We start from the raw sequence: 19260 nt of genomic DNA, 5'->3' as shown, positions 1-19260 counted from the left end.
GTCCACAACCAACCAGCCCTCTCCCTACAAAAGGAATCAATCATTTGGGACAGAGAGGAGAATTTTGTCCACCTTGGGAATCTTCTACACAAGGTGCTGTCGCGCCGCTAAAGGCAGAGCTGCTGAAGTAAATGCTGTCCGCACCAAACAAGTAAACCAGTACTTGCCGGTTATTCAAACCACGTGCGTTCCTTTTAAGGGGAGGCGACAGGAGTGATGTCGTAATGCTGCTGTGAGGCCTGGCCGTTCCCCTGGCAATGTGCTCCTGCAACCTGGAAATTCTGCGTGGTGGTGGGGGGAAAGCCCCTATGCCTTGCCGTGCTGGATGTTCGCTACGGCAATTCAGCCCTTCGTGTGTGGGGTTGACCTGGCCCGCTACTCTACACTGGTTGTTCCAGGGTCAAAAACGTTCCGAATTCGATCAACAGGTGGCTTGGTTTTATAGGACAGGCAGAGCTTTGAGGTAGGCAGTGGATAAACTCCATCAGGCTGCAAGCTTAACTCCTGCTCCAGTAGTGATGGTCTGACATGTCCACAGATTAAAATACAATATTAAAATTCAAACCAGCCATTTCTCAAGCCTTTCAAATTTATTTCACAGCTATTTCCCCTCCTTTCTCCACCCTCAGTGTAAAGTCACAGCAGGATATTTGTATTTAAAAATACATTGAACAGCACATAAAATTCCATACAATCAAAACAACTGAGGTTACTTCTTAAAATGGAGAAAATTCAGAGGAAAAAAAAACAGTTGTTTAAAAAGTGACAAGTTCCACCGAGTTGGTCCCAAGGAATTAACTCCACATCCATCTCCCAGGAATGACTAACCATCTTGTCTGGAAACCCATGAGTCATGAACCCAGGACAGAATCATAGGGAAATTAAAGAAAATAATGCCTATTTAATCAAATTAAAACTTCTTCAAAGTCACTGAGGAGGAGGAGAAGTAATCTGACCAATCTGGTTGTTGACTTTGTATTGTGCAGGAGATATAGGACGGACCCGATGGGAGGGGATTGGGGGCGGGCAGAGGGATGCACGGATGCAAGAGGTCATGTAATCTGAAGTCCACCAAAGTGTCTAATCAGAGCTTGGCAAACCTTTCATCGAGGAAGTAGCTAAGGAAGACCTTTCAAAGTGCGTGTCTTCTTCTTCCCTTTCCTTCCCCAAATATTCCCTGTCCAATCTGATTAAAAAATATTAAGGGTGATATATTTAATAATATCCTTAATAAAGATTGGATCATACTTATAAACCAGTGCATACACCACCATTTCATTGATTACTGGAGAATAAGCCTCTTTTTAACCAAAAAAGGAAATATCCTATAAGTCAAAGCACTTGGTGATTTTTTTTTAAAGAAAGAAAATAACTAAAAAAAATGAAGTATATTTCATTAAAATTAGTGTTTTAAGCTCAACGGATACAGATTTAAAATACTTATAAAAACTTATCGAGTGTATAAAATACTTGAGAGTGTATTAAATCTTCAGCTTTTTGGCAGCAGGGGCTTGCAAATCAATCCTGGAGATATCTTTGTTTGCAGTGAAAGGGATTCGCTCAGTCACCTTCTTTCCAATGGTCTCAACCTGTTGACAGAACACAGGCAGCATGAGTTTTCAGGAAACTTCCCGTCAAGTTGCAGTGAATTTGGAACCTGACAGGTGGTGTCAAAACAACAACACTGAACATAGCATTAACAAAACTAAGGAACTGATTGTGGGCTTCAGGAGAACATGAAACAGTCTTCATCAAGGGGTCAGCAGTGGAAAGGGGTGAGAATTACAAATTCCTGGGTGTCAACAGCTCTCAAGATCTATCCTGGGGGGCCTCCAAGTCAATGCCATCATGATGAAGGCTCACCAGCAGCTATACTTCCTGAGATTTGGTATGTCAACAAAGACTTGCAAATTCCTACAGGTGGACCGTGGGGAGCATTCTGACTGGTTGCATCACTGTCTGGTAAGGAGCTGCCAATGCACAGGAAAGGAAAAGGCTGCAGAGAATTGTGAACTCGGCCAGCGCCTTCGTGGGCATCAGTCTTCACTCCATCAAGGACATCTACAAGAGGCGTTGTCTTAAGAAAGTAGCCTCTATCACCAAGGACCCCCGCCCCCCAGGCCATGCCCTCTTCTCACTGCTACCATCAGGAAGGAGGTCCAGGAATCTGAACACGAGCATCCAACGGGACAGAAACAGCTTCGTCCAGTCCGCCATCAGATTTCTGAATGGACAGTTAACCACAGACATTTTCTCTTCTTTTGCACTAATTTAATTATTTTTAAATAAATGTAAGTTACAGTAATTTTTGTACCTGGAATGCACAACATTGCTGCTGCCAAACAACCAATTTAATGACTATAAACCTCATTCAAATTCTGAATTACTGAGGACAGTTTGTGAATGTAAACCTCACAAACTTCGGAAGGAAGGGGTAGATTTTGTAAAATACTAATTATTTCTCTTCTTCAATTAGCCATTTTATATTTGTTTAAGTGGGTAGTAGAGTTTTGGTCTTTCTTGTAGTCCGTTTGTTAAAGTATTTTGTTTATATATGAAATAATTTTTTCTACATACAATTACTACACCTTTACGACCTTCTCTGTTTAATGACTTTTACTTGTTTAAAATAATAAAATATCAATACTGTACAATATAATCTGTTTGATTAAAATGTGGATTACCTTGGGTGAAATGATATGATTTGAGTGTAATGTCTCTTTTTGAATTTTAACATGTATTTGTATTTACTCTGTATTTTTGGATGTGAAATTTCAACGTTAATAAAAATATTGAAAAAGAAACAGGAAAGATACACTGGGTTTGGAGACGGTGCAAAGGAGGTTCACCGGGTTGATTCCAGAGATGAGGGGGTTGGCCTGAGAGATTGAGTCGTCTGGGACTGTTCTCACTGGAGTTTAAAATAATGAGAGTGGATCTTATAGAAACAGATAAAATTATGAAAGGCATCGATAAAAGGGAGGTAGGTAAGTTGTTTCCGTTGGTGGGGAGTCTAGAACTAGGGGACATGGTCTCAAGATCCAGGATAGGACGGAGATGAGGATGAACTGCTTTTCCCAGAGGGTGGTAAATCTGTGGAATTCGCTGCCCAGTGAAGCAGTGGAGGCGACCTCAGTAACTATCTTTAAGACGAGGTTGGATAGATTTTTACATAATGGGGGAATTAAGGGACATGGGGAAAAGGCAGGTCGGTGGAGATGAGCCCAACATCACCTCAGCCATTATCTTATTGAGTGGCAGAGCAGGCTCGACGGGCTCACTCCTGTTCCTTATATTCTTGTCACTTTGCAAGTCAAGCAACATCCGTGGAGAGGGACAGTCAGCCAATGTGTCGGGTCGAGGCCCATTAATGGACTCTAAAGGAGAAGGGGAGGGGTTATCAGATTTTATCTGTCTCTAGGGGGTGCTGGGAAATGCTAATGGTGGACTCTTTGCCTCATGGCAGATAAATGCAATCTCCCGTAATATTACATTTCAGTTTTATTACGTGACAATAAAAGAGTCTTGAACTGGTCCGAAAAAAATGGCCAAGAGGTGATAGGATGTAGTCAGAAAGTGGCAGAGGTGGTGGGACAGGTAGAGGAGAGACGACTGGTGAGGGTGGAAAGGGGCGAGGGGTGTTTAGAGAGAAAAGTGAGGAGTAAGAGCTGGAAACAGTGGAAGCAGTGATGCCATTGGGTTTAAGCCAATCTACGGATGGGTTCTTCGAGTTTCATTCATTCTTCACTGCCTCCCCCCTACCACCCCCCCCCCTCAACCCAACCCTGTCGGGGGCCACAGCACATTTAAGTAAAAGCCTTTCTTTCTTCTCACCTCATGTTCTCATAAATGTTTTCTTTATTGTAGTCGGTAGGAGAGAAGTACGTCAGAAACCAAAATTTGACGGCTTCACAGGGAAGGGGGGGCCATAAACTTTGACCAGAGTCCTCAGGGTGGGGAGGAGGGAGGAATAGCCAGACGGAAAGTTGAGAGTGGCTGCTCCAGATGCCACTGTTGGGACACAATGCTCCACTGCTGTACTCACCTGGAAACCAATGTGCTGGAGCTTCTGGTGAAGACTGTCCAATATGCGTCTCCCATCAAAGATAAACGCTGGCTTCAGCATTGCTTTGTAGATCCTCTCATAGTCCAGCTCCTGCAAAAGACATCAAACCCAGCCTGACTTTGCACACCATTTACTCAAATCACCAGCGATTTAAACATCCTGTAGCAGGTCTCTATCCCAGCGCTGATGAAGGATCTCAGATCCTTAAGTTTCTGCAGAGATGGAGGATCCACCTTGGCCTCCAAATCTGTCTGAATGGAGTTGCAGGTTCTTCCTCGTGGTTTCCTCCCTTAGCCCAAAGATATGTGGGTCGGCAAGTTAAGGTGTCACTTAGTCAGAGACAGACAGATCCACAGTTGGGATGTTATGGTAAAGTTGTACAAGACAGTGGTGAGGCCAAATTTGAAGCATTGTGTTCAGATTTGGTCACCTAACTACAGGAAATATACAAAACTGAAGGAGAGCAGAGAAGACTTACTAGGATGTTGCCAGGACAGGAGTTACAGGAAAGGATTTAACAGATTAGGGCTTTATTCCCTGGAGTGTCGGAGAATAAGGGGTATACAAAATTAGGAGGGCTTTTGAGAGAGTAAAAGCAAAAAGGCTTTTTTTCCAGTGAGATTGGGTGAGACAAGTACTAGAGGACATGGATGGAGAGGGAAAGGTGCGATGTTTAAGGGGAATTTCTTCACATAGAGAGTAGCGGGGGCTGTGGAATGAGCTGCCAGCTGATTTGGTAAAAGCAAGCTCAATTTTAACATTTCAGAAAAATTTGGACAGGTACGTGGACGGGAAGGGTAAGAAGGGATATGGACCGAAGGGGTGCATCTCTTTTTGACAGACTCACAATACAGCAGTTGAGGGTATTGTATCTTTTAGAGCAAGGTTGTGATTAAGCTAAACTGGATACAGCAAAGACTGGAGGACGTGGCCAAAGGGAGATTGTATAGGCTGGACCGGTTTTCCCTGGAGTGTAGGAGGCTGAAGGGAGAGCTTACAGAGGTTTATTAAATTACGAGTAGCATTGATTGAGGAAATGCTATCTATCCTGAGGGAGTTTAAAACTAAAGACCAATGAAGTGCTGGAGAAACTCAGCCGGTCAGGCACCATCCACAGGAAGTCAAAGGCAGTTGACGTTTCGGGCCGGATCCCTTCATCAGGGATGTGGAATAAATGGCAAATGTCTGAATAAAAAGCTGGGGTTGGGGGTGGGGGAGAGGATGGAGGGGAAGGGAAGTAGCACAGGTTACAGGTTAAGAGGCAAGAGATGGTTACAGGTGGGAGGGTAGAAGAAAGAAAAAAGCTGAGAAATTATCGGGGTAGAGGGCAAAGTAATGTCTGTGATGATGTAATGGGGGGTTGAATTATACTGACTGCTTGCTATTGGCTATGGCTGTAGAGATACTCCACCCTACTGCTATAACAGATGGAGATGCTTTCCCACTAAGCTGGTAGTTATAGTCCATTAATAAAAACCCTCTATAACACTTGTCTGGTCCATGTCTAAGGCATATCAATGTCGCTCCCTGAAACAGGGAGAGGAGGGAGGGGGAGCTAGAGGAAAGGAGGCAGAGGAATGAGGAAAAGAGAGAGGCCAGAGAGGGGGTTAAATGGAGGTCAACATTGATGCCATCTAGTTGGAGCCTGTTGAGACGAAATACAAGCCGTGGTCCTTCCAATTTGAAACTTGAGGGCACAAGATTAAGATTTAAAAGGGGATCTGAAGAGGGTGGAGCTCGACTATTTATTGAACAATATCTATTTATTTTGCATGTTTTACACCAAGGACCGAAGATTGCTGCTTCGTCCAGTTGTATTTGACAATTGAAATGATAACAGTAAACTTGAACTTGGTGGGTGTGTGGAATGAGCTGCCGGGGGAAGCAACGAAGGATGGTACAATCGCGAGCTTAAACCACATTTGGACAGGTGCGTCGAGAGGAAGAGTTTGAGGCAAATGGAATTTGCATGGAGTGCAATCTTGGTTGTGTTGGCCAGTTTCCATGCTGATTAGTTCCCAGAATCTAAATGTCCGACACTCATCAGTACCTTGAACATATCCCATTCTGTACAGATCACAATTGCGTGGGCATTCTTACACGCCTCATAGGGGTCCAACGAGACCGTGACCAACCGCGATACTACAAGGAAATACAAGACATGCATTAATCATGAGCGTTCCCTGGTCATTTCAGAGAATTGCTGCCAATGGGGTCTTTGAAAGTGTGTCAGATGACACTAAGGGTGGAGGTGTAGTGGAAGGCAAGGAAGGCTTTCAAAGCTTGAAGCAGGATCTGGACCAGCTAGAAGAATGCACTGCAAAATGACAGATGGAATTTAACGCAGACAAGTGCAAGTTGTTCTCTTTGGGAGACCAATTTGGGGTAGGACTTAAGATGGTAAACGGTAGGGAACTGAGGAGTATGTGGTAGAACAGAGGGATCTGGGAATACAGTGACACAATTCCTTGAAAGTGGTGTCACAGGTAAAGAGAGCTTTTGGAACATCAGCCTTCATAAGTATTGGGTACAGGAGCGATGTGGTGGAGGCTGGTACGATAAAAGACTTCTTAGATAAGGAGTCAGATCACATAGGTCAGCACAACATTGTGGGCTAAAGGGCCTGTTCTGTGCTATAAAACTGGATACTCGGATTTTTCTCTCTGCAGCATGCAAGTTTAAGAGATGACATAGAGATTTTAAAGTTCATGAGAGGCATGGATAATGAAAATAGTGACAGCCTTTTACACCAGGATAGAGTCCTCTACAAATAGAGGGCATAGATTTGAAGTGAGAGGGCACAAGGGTACTGAGGGTCAACCTCTTCACCCAGAGGGCGGTGAGTACTTGAAATTAACTGCCATAGGAAGTGGCGGAGTCAGGGACAATCGTGACATTTACAAAAAAACATTTGGGCAGGATTATGGATCAGTGATTCTCAACCAATGGGGCCACAGTGTGATTCCACATTCGTTCTTTGAAAATGTTAAAATACTTTAAATTATATAAAGATGTGTTTCTGACAGAGCTGCCTTTGACTTGAAAATAATACTTTTTTTTTTAAAAAGTCATGCTGCACGGTAACAGGCCATTTCGGTCCATGAATCTGTGCCACCCAATTTACACCCTATTAACCTACAACCCCTGGTACATTTTGAATGGTGGGAGGGAACTGAAGCCCCCGAGGAAAACCCACACAGACATGGGAGAACGTACGAATTCCTTGCAGACAGCACAGGATTCGAACCCCGGTCCCGATCGCTGGCACTGTAATGGCCCTGTGCTAACTCCTACGCCAACTGTCATTGCCACTAGTGGGCATGTTAGGCTGGGAAGCCAGAAGGGCCTTAGACCAAAAAAGGTTGAGAACCACTGGAACATATATGGGTTCAATGCAGGCAAAGGGGACCGACTGGGTCACCACGGACGTTAGGCCGATGGGCCAGTTTCCATGCCAAAAGATCTTACGATACTTGCTGAATGAACCTTGCTGGTCCATTGCCTTTTCCAGCCAACAACCCTTGTTCCCTTTCGCCAGGAAGACATACCCCTGTCGGGCTCATCATCACAAATGCTGGTGTGAGACAGGTCTTGAATAATTTGTTCCTTTTTCACTTTCGGGTCGAAGATGTGGAGCCTAGCTCCTTCGTCCAGGAGGTACTTGGATATGTAGATACTAGAAGACTCTCTGAAACAGACAAACAGATTTCAAAAGCAGCCAGTGCTGGACTCTTGAACCAGAAAAGAAAAACCGGAGAGACCCAGCAGGTCAGATAGAATCCGTGGGGCAAAATGACGGGTCAACGTCTTGGGTCGGGGATTGGATGGCTGGGAATTGCAGGATGTTAACTGTAGAAACTCCGATTTTTCAAAAAGATTTATTAATTGGAGTCTCCTGTACTCAGATACAGCTTTTGTTGCATCTCAGAAGGCAGCAAAGAGACACCATGCTCCAGCACATTCAACATTACAGCACAGAAAACAGGCCTCTCGACCCTTCTAGTCTGTGCCAAACTATTATCCTGCCTAGTCCCACTGACCTGCACCCAGTCCATATCCCTTCATACCCCTCCCATCCATATTCCTGCCCAAATTCTTCTCTTGAGAGTTGAAAATACAGACACTGAGGTGTTTCACCAAGCAGTTCGGTTAGTGCAACACCTTTACAGTGCCGGGGATCGGGGCCGGGGTTCAAGTCCTGCGCTCTCTGTAAGGAGTTTGTTCTTTCTCCCCGTGTCTGCGTGGGTTTTCTCCGGGGGCTCTGGTTTCCTCCCACCCTTCAAAAATGAACCGGGAGTGTAGGTTAATTGGGTGCGATTGGGCGGCATGGACTCATGGGCCAGAATGGCCTGTTACCTGGCTGTATGTCTAAATTCAACATGCATACCTGGTATCTCCAGTATCTTTCTTGAAGGCAAATCCCAACAATCCAATCTTCTTATCAGTGACAGTGTTGAAGAGGCAGCCAATGACCCGTGCAGCAAACCTTCGCCGCTGGTAGTCGTTGATCTCGATCACCTGAGGGCAAAAACCACAGAGCTCAGTGATTTCTGCAGGAAGTCCATGCCACATCTGTCTCCCTCCAGCTCGGATCTCCCACCATCACCACATCCTCTCTTCCTTTCCCAGTTCTTCAGTGTTTTCTGCCCCACAGTCTCACCCACTTCCTGGGGACAGACTTTTCCAAATCATTCATTGGAACAAGACCAGTGGACATTCAGCCCATCGAGTCTGCCCCGTGATTTCACCATGATTTACTCTTTAACATTTAAGACATTTTTTACATTTGTGACAGAGTATATAGATGTGTTTTTGGGAGATAAATTGGATCAGAGGTTTTAGTGTAGGTCACATACAAACACTTTGAAACAGATCTTATTTAAAATAGTGGAGCTCTGCTCATGCTAGACATATCAGGGCCAACAGCACTTGCAAAAGCTTTGCAGAGTGCCCAAGAAACTTCACTAATGGATTGATGTTTACAAAAAGGTAACAGATGAAAGAACTTGTTAGAGCCACATTCTGTCTGGAAGAGAACGTGCTGTTCTAGGAGGATCATGTGGTTTTACAAGCAGAGAGAGTCAAACGGCCTTTTTCTCTCAGAGAGAGAAAGTGAGAGTGAGAGAGAGAGAGAGAGAGAGAGAGAGAATGTGAGAGAGAGAGAGAGAGAGAGAGAGAGAGAGAGAGAGAGAGAGAGAGAGAGAGAGAGACAGAGATGAGTTCTACAGTTTGACAGTCAGCAGCAACAACAGGGACTGGAACAGGACAAACTGGCAAGCTTGTGGAAAACCCCATTTGGAAGACGGGTTGTGAGTGCTTAGTTCAGCCTGGTCAAAGCCCTTGTGGTTCATGAAAGAGGAGAGGACTGGCTGTCTAATGTTTCACTTGGAATAAGAGAAACAGAAAAGGCACTCTGTGGTGACCAGAAAGAAAGAGGTTATCATCTGGAGAACCCTGAGGGGTCAAGTTTCATCAGCAAGACACTGGAGTGGCTGATTAAAAAGGAATCAGTTGTGGGTATCCTGGAACAACAAATGTCTCTCTGAAAACTGACAAGAACCTTCCTGAGTGGTAACCGTTTAACTTTCAAGCACCAAAGCCTGGTGAACTTTATAATTGTTAAATTCTGTGCACAGTTCCTGCAACCAGTGAACTTGGAGGAATAAGAAGTGAAATTGGACTGTGAATCAAATAACTTTTCTGAACTTACACATACATATTACATACACGTGCGCTTAGAATTAGAAGGGGGTTAAGTTAGGTTAGTAAGTCAATAGTGATAAGTTAAACTGTGATTCTGTTTTCATGTTTAAAGATAATTAAAAGCAATCTTTGTTTAAATAACCATTTGTCTTGGTGAATATCTATTACTGCTGGGTTTTGGGGTCCTCTGGGCTCGTAACATTTTTAAATTTTATTTAAAGCATGGTAGAAGCTGATTTTAGTCAGTTAAACCTATGCCGCTCAACTAGACCCAAATTAACCTCCAAACCCCATATATTATGGAGGGTGGGAGGAAACTGAAGCACCCGGGGAAATCCCACAGAGACATGGGGAGAACGCAGTGCGGGATTCAAACCCCGGTCGCTGACTCTGTTGCGCTAAACACTTCGCTAAACTGCCACCCTATTTTTAACCACATTCTCAATTATCTTCCTGTCCAAGAACCTACCTACTGTACCACCATATTAAACATCCCTAATCTTGACCTCCATAGCCGTCCACAGATTCACCCCCAACATCGGACTAAAGAAATTCCTCTCTATCTCTGTTCTAAAGGGACATTTTAAAAAGATTTTTATCTAGTCAGTACAAAAGAAACCAAAACGTCAGATTCTCAGAGAAGGGAGCCCATGAACCTTCAGCAGAGTCCTGGTGGGGGGGATACCCCAAAAATTGGTGAGAATGGCTGCTTCAATCCACATCCTACAGGGGGATCTGGGAAATCAGATACATCATTCCCTGAAAGTGGCGTCACAGGTGGATAGGGTTGTAAAGAGAGCTTTTGGCATTTCATCCTTCATAAATCACAGTACTGAGTATAGGAGTTGGGATGTTATGGTAAAGTTGTACAAGACATTGGCGAGGCCAAATTTGGAGCATTTTATGCAGTATTAGTCACCAAACTACAGGAAAGAGATCAAGAAGATAGAAAGAGGGCAGAGAAGATTTACTAGGATGTTCCCCGGACTTCAGGAACTGAGTTACAGGGAAAGGTTAAACAGGTTAGGACTTTATTCCCTGGAGTGTAGAAGAATGAGGGGAGATTCGATTGAGGTATTTAAAATTATGAGGGGGTTAGGCGGAGTAAATGTAGACAGGGTTTTTCTACTGAGGGTGGGTGAGATACAAACCAGAGGACATGGGATAAGGGAGAAAGGGAAAAGGTTTAGGGGGAATTTCTTCACACAGAGAGAAGTGGGGATGTGGAACAAATTGCCAGCTGAGGTGGTGAATGTGGGCTCATTTTTAAGAAGAATTTGGACAGGTGCATGGATGGGAGAGGTAGGGAGGGCTATGGACTGGGTGCAGATCAGTGGGACTGGCCAGAAAAATAGTTTGGCACAGACTAGAAGGGCCTGTTTCTGAGCTGTAATGTTATATGGGTCGATGATTATTTCATCGACAGCTGTGTCATTTAAAAAAAAATCACCTTGGATGTTTGCAGATGTGATTTGGTTCTTCAAGCCCAAACCAACAACCTTTCCCGCACCACAGCAAAGCTCTAACATCTGACAAAATCCAGTGAGAGACTCATTCACGGGGTGGGGGGAGGGGGGGGTGCAGCAGTTACCAAAAAAAAAGCAAGAAATGATCCATCCTTTGGTCTAAATGTTGTATTTCCATTTTGTCACATCAAGAGGGATGGGGGCATCTTACATCAAAAGGCAACATAGCTGCGTTATATTGGCAACAATTGACCACAAGTGCATTGGACATTATTCAATGGCCACTGTGAATGGACTTTACGGACACTTGACTGATTGGCATTCAGATGCGTCAGGCAGCACTGCCCTGGGACAAAAACAGAAAATGGACAAAAGTTTCAAGGAAATCAATATTTGTTTTGGTTGATTTCCGTATCCTCTTCAACAAGTCCAGCCTGAAGTTAAACAAGTCTGCAGATGCTGGGGTTGTGCAATGCCCAAGCATGCCGGAGAAACTCGGCAGGTCACGCAATATCCATCGCGAGTAAAGGGTCACCAATGTTTTGGGCCTTCGTCAGATAGAAGCAAATTCAGGCAGGGATATGAACAAAAATGTAGGGCAGGGGTGAAGGAGGGAGGGGAGAGGAGGGAGGGGCATGAGCACAGGCTCGCAGATAAGAGGTCAAAGGTGGATACAGGTGGGTGGTCAGGAGAAAAATGCTGAGGTCTTAGGGGAAGGGGGTAGCTCTCTGAGTGGAGAGGGAAGGGGTGGGGAGCTGGAGGGAAAGGGAAAGAGAGAGACTCGAGGAGAGGGGTTAATGGAGACGTCAATGTTAGTGCCATCTGGTTGGAGAGGGTCGGCCTTTTCATTGTGGGCGATAGAGTGCGTGGAAAGTAATCCTGAAATGCAAGGGGTCAACTCTTCATGAAGTGAATAGCATCTTTCCCCTTCCCTTGACGTCTTCCAGCTTTCTTGTGATCGGCCCAGGACGGTAAATTCTCACCTGCTGCCAATATCTGGCCACTTCTGGCAAATTGAGGGCCTCACAGAGGTAAACTAAGTTCAAGACATCTTTCTGAAAGCAACTTCCCCCGAAGCCTGCAATCAAGAACCACGAGAGATCAACAAAGTGTCTGTCACAGGAAACTTTGAATTTTAAAATTTAAATTGTAAATTTAGACATACAACATGGTAACAGGCCCTTTCAGCCCATGAGCCTGTGTCGCCCAATTAATCTACAACCCCAGCATGTGGGAGGAAACTGGAGCACCCGGGAAAAACCCACGCAGACATGGGGAGAATGTAGAAATTCCTTACAGACAGTGCAAGATTCGAACCCCGGTCCCGATTGCTGGCGCTAACCTCTACGTTAACTGAGCTGCCAAACTCTCCCTGCATCTGCGTGGGTTTCCTCCAAGTACTCCAGTTTCCTCCCACCCTTCAAAACCATACAGGAGTTGTAGATTAATTGGGGTATTTGGGTTGCTCGAGCTCATGGGCTGGAAGGCCCTGTTACCATGCTGTACGTTTTAACAAAAACATTTCTGTGGGCTGCATCTCCATGCAGTCCAAGTGGCAGGGTGGTAAACAAAGATGTGGGATTAGCAAGGCTCCAGAACCAGATGGTGTCTACACTTTGACTCGACAAGGAGAGGGAAATGTCCCTTAATTCCCAACCTTGGATGCCTGATGGGAGCAGGCAACTCTGTCAACTTCAGTCCATCCCCTGCCTCACAGGTCCAGATACCTGGGTTCGACCCCGACCTCAGGGGCTGAGTGGAGTTTGCACGTTCACCCCGTGACTGCACCTATTTCCCCTGGGTGCCTTGTTTCCTCTCGAAGGCGAGTGGGTTAGCTAACTGCCGTAAACCGTGCCCAGTTCACAGGCGAGGCACAGTAACTGGGGGGAGGGGAGTATGCGGAGAATCAAACAAAACGACCGTAAGTGGGTGCTTGATGGTCAGCACATGGTCGATGGGCAGAAGGGCATCTTTCCATGCTGTCCATCTTCACCAGTCCAGCACAGAAGCTCCAATTGAATCGGAATTTGGAAATGCAACCACAGAGTGGAGAATGACAGGAACAAACAGAGAAACAGACCTTTTGTCCCATCGAGTACAATGTTGACCATCAAAATGCAATGAGGAACTCCGGACAAGTATTTTTCCCCAATCACAGGTGAGAAAGGAAATGGTGATGTTGCCAGAGCTGTTGTAACCACAGTGCTGGTGCTGGCATGGACCTGGGAGGGTGGGGAGCAGAGACACAGAGCTACTCTGCAGGGTCCTAGTCATGGCTTCACACAGGCTTTAAATGGCCTGTGAAAGGAGCCAGCAGTGTTTGTAAACAAAATCCTGCAACCACGTGCCCAAGATGGCGGCACCTGCATTAGTAACAGTTACGAGGGGTTGCAGTCTCCCGGGGGAGCAGCGAACTGGCGCAGGGCACCAGAAACAGGGAGAACACCACCCCCCCCCCCACCCCCAGTTGAGGAGAAGCAGAGGAGGTGAGCTACAGGTTGGTGACCACGGCGGTGGACCAGCGAGGGGCAGAGCGGCTGAGGGCCTCCAGCAACTTATGGTTGCAGGATGCACAGAGACTGTGGGCGACTTGTGGTCGGGGTGACCCGCACTGGCTGCTGGAGACGGCTCATGGGAACCAGGCATTGGAGCCGAGATTCGAGAGGGAGCTGAGGGCAGGAAGGGCTCCCAAAGGGGCTTGGGCCCTGGAGGCTTCCTGATTGTGTCAGAGGTTCAGGAGCCCGGCCGGCTGATGGATTGAACAGGGGTCTGTGCGGCTGCAGAGGTGAATCCACGGACACTCAGTGACTCTGAATGGACTCTCGCTTCCTTCTCTTTCTCTCTCACTGTAAGGGGCGCCGCGCGACACTAATGACGACTCTTTGTCTGCCTTAAGGCAGGCAGAAGGCAATTTCATGTAATATTACATGTTCTGAACTATTACATGACAATAAAGGTATCTTGAACATGGAAGCTACAGACTAAGGGAGAGGAACAGACACCCTGAAGGACAATATTCAGCAGGTTGATCCCCGGGATGCGGGGTTGTCATGTCAGACTGCTCTGTGCTTGGACTTCAGAAGGAAGCAAAGCGACGTTCTCACGGGGCTGGCCTGTCAAGGGCCCAGATGACCTGTGGGGTTGAAAACCAGCAGAGAGCACACCAAAATCAGGAGTCAGTGGTCAGAGGAGGGATGAGGAGAACTTTTTTCATCAAGACGGCAAAGAGGTTTATGGAGACACACAAGGCTGAAATCTGGAGCAATAACAAAACCAATCTGCTGGGGGAACTGAAGTGGATCGAGGTTCCAAGTTCCTCCAGCGGGTTGTTTGGGGCCTTTGGAATTCTCTACTCTGGAGGCTCGATGTCCGGATAATAGGGGTCAGGGCTGCGTGGAATTAAGAGTAGGAGGGTGATAGTGAGACAAGTAATCAGCCGGGATCTCAGTCAATGCCATCGCCAGCACGTGGGGCTGAATAGTCTACTCCTAACTTCTCAGACGCAGACGAGAGGAATCTGCCAAAATACATGGGCCGGAGGGATGGGGATGGAAAAGAAACACTGGAACAATGGCTGTTAGCACGAGGCGGAACAGATGCAAGGAGGTTCGCACTGAGCACACGTTGATAGGAGGCTCTTTAGCCAATAAAACAGAAAATCCAGGCGGTTCACTCGGTAGTTTTGCAATGAAAATTTGCCAGTAATAAATGTTACCGACACAGAAAAATGACACTTCATCTATTTTCTTTCAAGAATCCAACTCGATGCTCCACCAGTCCTATTTGTTTGTGGAGTGACTGTACAAATCTTGCTGGGACTGGCCCAAGAGTTACCAGTGATAAGACTTTAAAAGGGCCCCTCACTTCTAACGCAGACGAGGTGTGTTTTATAGGGACAGAAAGCTGGAGCGCCATTTTGATTCATAATTTTTGAACCTCATGTCAAGCACAAAGATTCCCACCATCCACAGAGCCAAAGGGAAAAGAGGAAACTCAATCCTCAAAGGCATCTTCTGGTTGGCCAAGACTTATGGGCACGGGTCAGATTAAGGGGTGGTACGGTTAGCGCAGCGATCAAGACCGGGGTTCGAATCCCGCGCTGTCTGTAAAGAGCTTGTATGTCCTGTCTGTGTGGGCTTCCTCTGGATACTCCGGTTTCCTCCCACGTTCCAAAATATATGGGGATTGTGGGTTAATTGGGAATAATTGGGCAACAAGGGCTTGTGGACTGAAAGGCCTTCTCACCGAGGTGTATGCATCTAACTAAAACTTAACTACAATCAGATTCTTACCCACGCTGGCTTTCAAGAACTTGCTTCCAATCCTTTGGTCCGTGCCAATGGCATGGGCAACTTCTTCCACGTCAGCCCCGGTCGCCTCACACAAGGCACTGATGGAGTTAATGCTGCTGATGCGCTGAGCAAGGAAGGCGTTGGCAGCCTAGGCAGGGAATAGGGAATTGGGGGAGCAAGGAGCAGGTCACAGGAGACACACACACACACGAGACGGGTTTAAAGTCAGAGATTTCTCTAGCACAGAAACATGGTTAGTATAGAGGTTAGTGCGACGCTATTACAGCGCTGGTGATCCGGGCTCAAATCCAGTGCCACCTCTAATGTGTTTGTACGTTCTGCCCGTGTCTGTGTGGGTTTCCTCCCACATTCCAAAGATCTACGGAGTTAGTCGGTTAATTGGTCACATGGGTGTAATTGAGCGGCATGGGCTTGTGGGCCAGAAGGGGCTGTAACAGAGCTGGATCTAAATAAAAATCAGGCTATTCAGCCCATCTTGTCCAAGCTAGTCCCATTTGCCTGCGTTTGGCCCAAATCTCTCTTAACTAGCCATTCTCAACAGGGGTCCAACGGCACCCCATAGGGGTGGGAGCACAGTACATTCAGCAGGTGAAATAGGGTACTTTATATGGCAAAGGGATATAACCAATGTTTCAGGCTTGATCTCTTCATTAAGGGATGAATAAAATGGAGGGGGAAGGGACAGGGAGAGGAGCACGGTCCCATGGACAGGAGGTAATAGGTGGATGAGAGAGGGAGAGCACATCAGAAAACAGGGGGAGAAGGGGATGGCTCTGTGAGTGGACAGGGAAGGAGGTGGAGAACTGAAGGCAAGATGACAGGGGGATGGGGAAGAGAGGGAGAATGGGGAGTGGGTTAACAGAACCGGTGAAGTCAATGTTAATGCCAACCGACTAGAGAGCACCCAGGCAGAAAATTAGGTGTCGCTCCTCCAGTTTATGGTTGTCTTGGTTAGACGGAGCTTGAGGCCGGCACAGGAATGGGATGCAGAATTGAAATGGTTGGCGTACTGGGAAATTCTCATCATTGCAGTTAACCACAATCATGGAGTTCTACATAACCGACCCCACCAAAAATCTTACCAGTTTTGAGAGCTCTGACGACCAGGTGTTGGTGGTGATGATCTTGTTCTCTGGCACCCAACGTTCATAGATGCTTTTGAGGGCCAGAATGGCCTTCTGACCTTCTGGTGTCTCATCTCCACCAATCAGTACTCGGTCAGGATTTTTAAGGTCAGCAATCGCCGTTCCCTCTGCCAGGAACTCCGGGTTGGAGAGCACCTAGAGGTAAGTGTTCACACTTCAGCAATCTTTAAACACACGCTTTAAATTTGCAACCAGGTTTGGTGCCCTGGGGTCACTATGGGGGTAACTCCACACTAGAGAGCAAACAAATGATAATCTTTATGTCAAATGTCAACATCTCTGAAGATCTGTCCTGGAGCATCCACATTGATGCAGTTACGAAAACGGCTCGCCAATGGCTAGATTTTGCAAGGAGATGTGGTATGTCACCCAAGACTTGCAAGTTTCTACAGGTACCATGCAGAGCATTCTGTCTGGTATGGAAGTGCTAATTCACCTGACAGGAAAGGAGAACAGAGAGTTGTGAGCTCGCCTGCGACATCACAGGGATTAATTTTCACTCCGTTGAGGCGGCATCTCATGAAAGCAGCCTCTATCCTCAACCACCCAGGCCCTGCCCTCATCTCACTGCTACCATCAAGAAGGAGGTCCAGGAGCCTGAAGGCGAACACACAACAGGACAGAAACAGCTTCTTCCCCCCCCCCCCCACCCTGCCGTCAGATATGTGAACGGATGGTGAACCCCAGACGTGGCCTCACTTTCTCTTCTTTTGCCCTAATTTTAAAAATGAAATTTTATGGTGATATTTACACTGTGACGCTGCCACAGAACAAATTTTGTGGCATTTTATGACAATAAATTCCGAGAATGCGAAAGGACAGAAGATCCCGGACAAATAGCCAAAACTTCAGTACCACCACTCTCTGATTGAATGTTGACCTGAGAGTGACCTGGAATACAGTCCAGATTTATCATTAATCTCAGATACAAGGTTAACAAATGCCTGGGCATTAACTGTTCTTTCTGACCGAGTTCCAGGTTTCTGCACACAGAAGTGTTTTTAAAGCTCACCCTCGAGAGCTCCAGGTCTAACACTCAGTATTTCTCAACCTATGGTGGTCCGTGGGTTTGGAACAACTGGTCGCGGTGGCAAATGCTAAAGATAAGCATGCAAAATGAGGGGTCAAATTCACAATGTTAACCAAGAAAGTCTCCAGATCCTTGATTTGTGTGCAGTACACAAGCAAACTGGAGAACGCAGCAGGTCACGCAGCATCCAGAGGAAGTAAAGGGTAACCAACGTTTCAGGCCTGGGCCCTTCAGGTCAAAGAAAAAAAATTATTCAGGCACCTGCCTGTTTTTTCTTTGACCTGATGAAGGGCCCAGGTCCGAAACGTTGGTTACCTTTTACTTCCTACAGATGTTCCGTGACCTGCTGCGTTCTCCAGCATCTCATTGCCGGTTCGAGATTCCAGCACCTGCAGCTTTTGTGACTTTCTAAACTAGTGCAATATTTTAATATTTGGAATCATTCAATCATATTAACTGGAGCGTAGTCAGACTGAGCCCTGGCACACCTCACTCCTGGTCTTGTTACTGACCCATGACGGCATCGGCAGATCCAACTCCATCAGGGTCATCAAGTTTGCAGATGACACAACAGTCGTTGGCCTCATCAGCAACAACGATGAGTCGCACCACAGAGGTGGAAAATCTGGGGAAATGGTAAACTGAATCTCAACATGGATGAGACGAAGAAGATGATCGTGGACTTCAGGAGGACAAGGTACAACTACCCTCCACTACACATCAATAACCCGGCAGTGGAGAACACCAAATTCCTTGGAGTCCACTAAAGAAGTGACACACATCTCCACAGCGACTACAGTTCCTGAGAAGACTGAAGCGGGTGAGGCTACTGGCCACCATCATGTCGACCTTCCACAGGAACTCTACCCAGAGCACCCTGAACGACTGCCTCAGAATAGGTTGGTTCCTGTCGAGCAATGGATTGGAGGACAATCCACAGGAACATAAGAGTGGCAGAGAAGATCACAAGAGTCTCCCTCGTTACCCATCGACGTGATCCACTGGGATCGTCGTCTGAAGAGAGATTGCAAAATTGTTGAGGACCCCTGCCACCCTGCATACAGCATCTTTCGTCGGGGAAGAGATACAGGGTATCGGAGCCAGCACCGCCAGGCTGAGGAGCAGCTTCTTCCCATGGGCAGTGAGAATGCTGAATGACTGATAAACGGGTATAAATATTCTAAGCATGACTGGATGTCTTAACATGAATTTGTAACCTTTTTTTCCATAAAATCGATTTCGCTGTATTAAACTCCTTCCTCCTCTTTAAGAGTTCAAAACTTATGTCTGGGTAAAAAATTATTTTTTGACCCTTGTTTTCCAATGGTTTATTATCTTCTCTAACTTTATTCCTTGCCCATTCCAGTATATTTTCTCTTGTTGTGTATCTCAAAAATTTTACTAAGATGGATATTGGTTTTTGATGTGTCTGTGGTTTTGGGGCTAATGCTCTGTGTGCCCTTTCTATTTCCATTTCTTCCTGCATTTCTGTCATTCCCAGGACCTTCAGGATCCATCCTTTTATAAATTCCTTCAT

At 46.2% G+C, this 19260-nt stretch overlaps 1 protein-coding gene across 3 annotated transcripts in view; it reads right to left on the bottom strand.

The window, feature by feature from the left end:
* Positions 1 to 571: 571 nt before the first annotated feature.
* LOC138743143 (UDP-glucose 6-dehydrogenase-like) overlaps positions 572 to 19260 on the bottom strand; it is a 37022-nt gene continuing 18333 nt past the window's right edge. For all 3 annotated transcript variants that reach the window (XM_069898030.1, XM_069898032.1, XM_069898031.1), the window contains 8 exons: positions 16631 to 16828; positions 15528 to 15675; positions 12219 to 12313; positions 8454 to 8584; positions 7615 to 7754; positions 6117 to 6208; positions 4046 to 4156; positions 572 to 1589 (listed from right to left, as the gene is read on the bottom strand). In XM_069898030.1, coding sequence (XP_069754131.1) covers positions 1482 to 1589; positions 4046 to 4156; positions 6117 to 6208; positions 7615 to 7754; positions 8454 to 8584; positions 12219 to 12313; positions 15528 to 15675; positions 16631 to 16828 — 1023 coding nt within the window. In that variant the 3' untranslated portion in view covers positions 572 to 1481. The remainder of the gene's footprint in view (positions 1590 to 4045; positions 4157 to 6116; positions 6209 to 7614; positions 7755 to 8453; positions 8585 to 12218; positions 12314 to 15527; positions 15676 to 16630; positions 16829 to 19260) is intronic.

Source organism: Narcine bancroftii, chromosome 9 (assembly GCF_036971445.1).
Source record: "Narcine bancroftii isolate sNarBan1 chromosome 9, sNarBan1.hap1, whole genome shotgun sequence".
Taxonomy (NCBI): Eukaryota; Metazoa; Chordata; class Chondrichthyes; order Torpediniformes; family Narcinidae; genus Narcine; species Narcine bancroftii.
The sequence above is the reverse complement of the archived record's forward strand: the minus strand, read 5'-3'. Positions and strand labels throughout refer to the sequence as shown.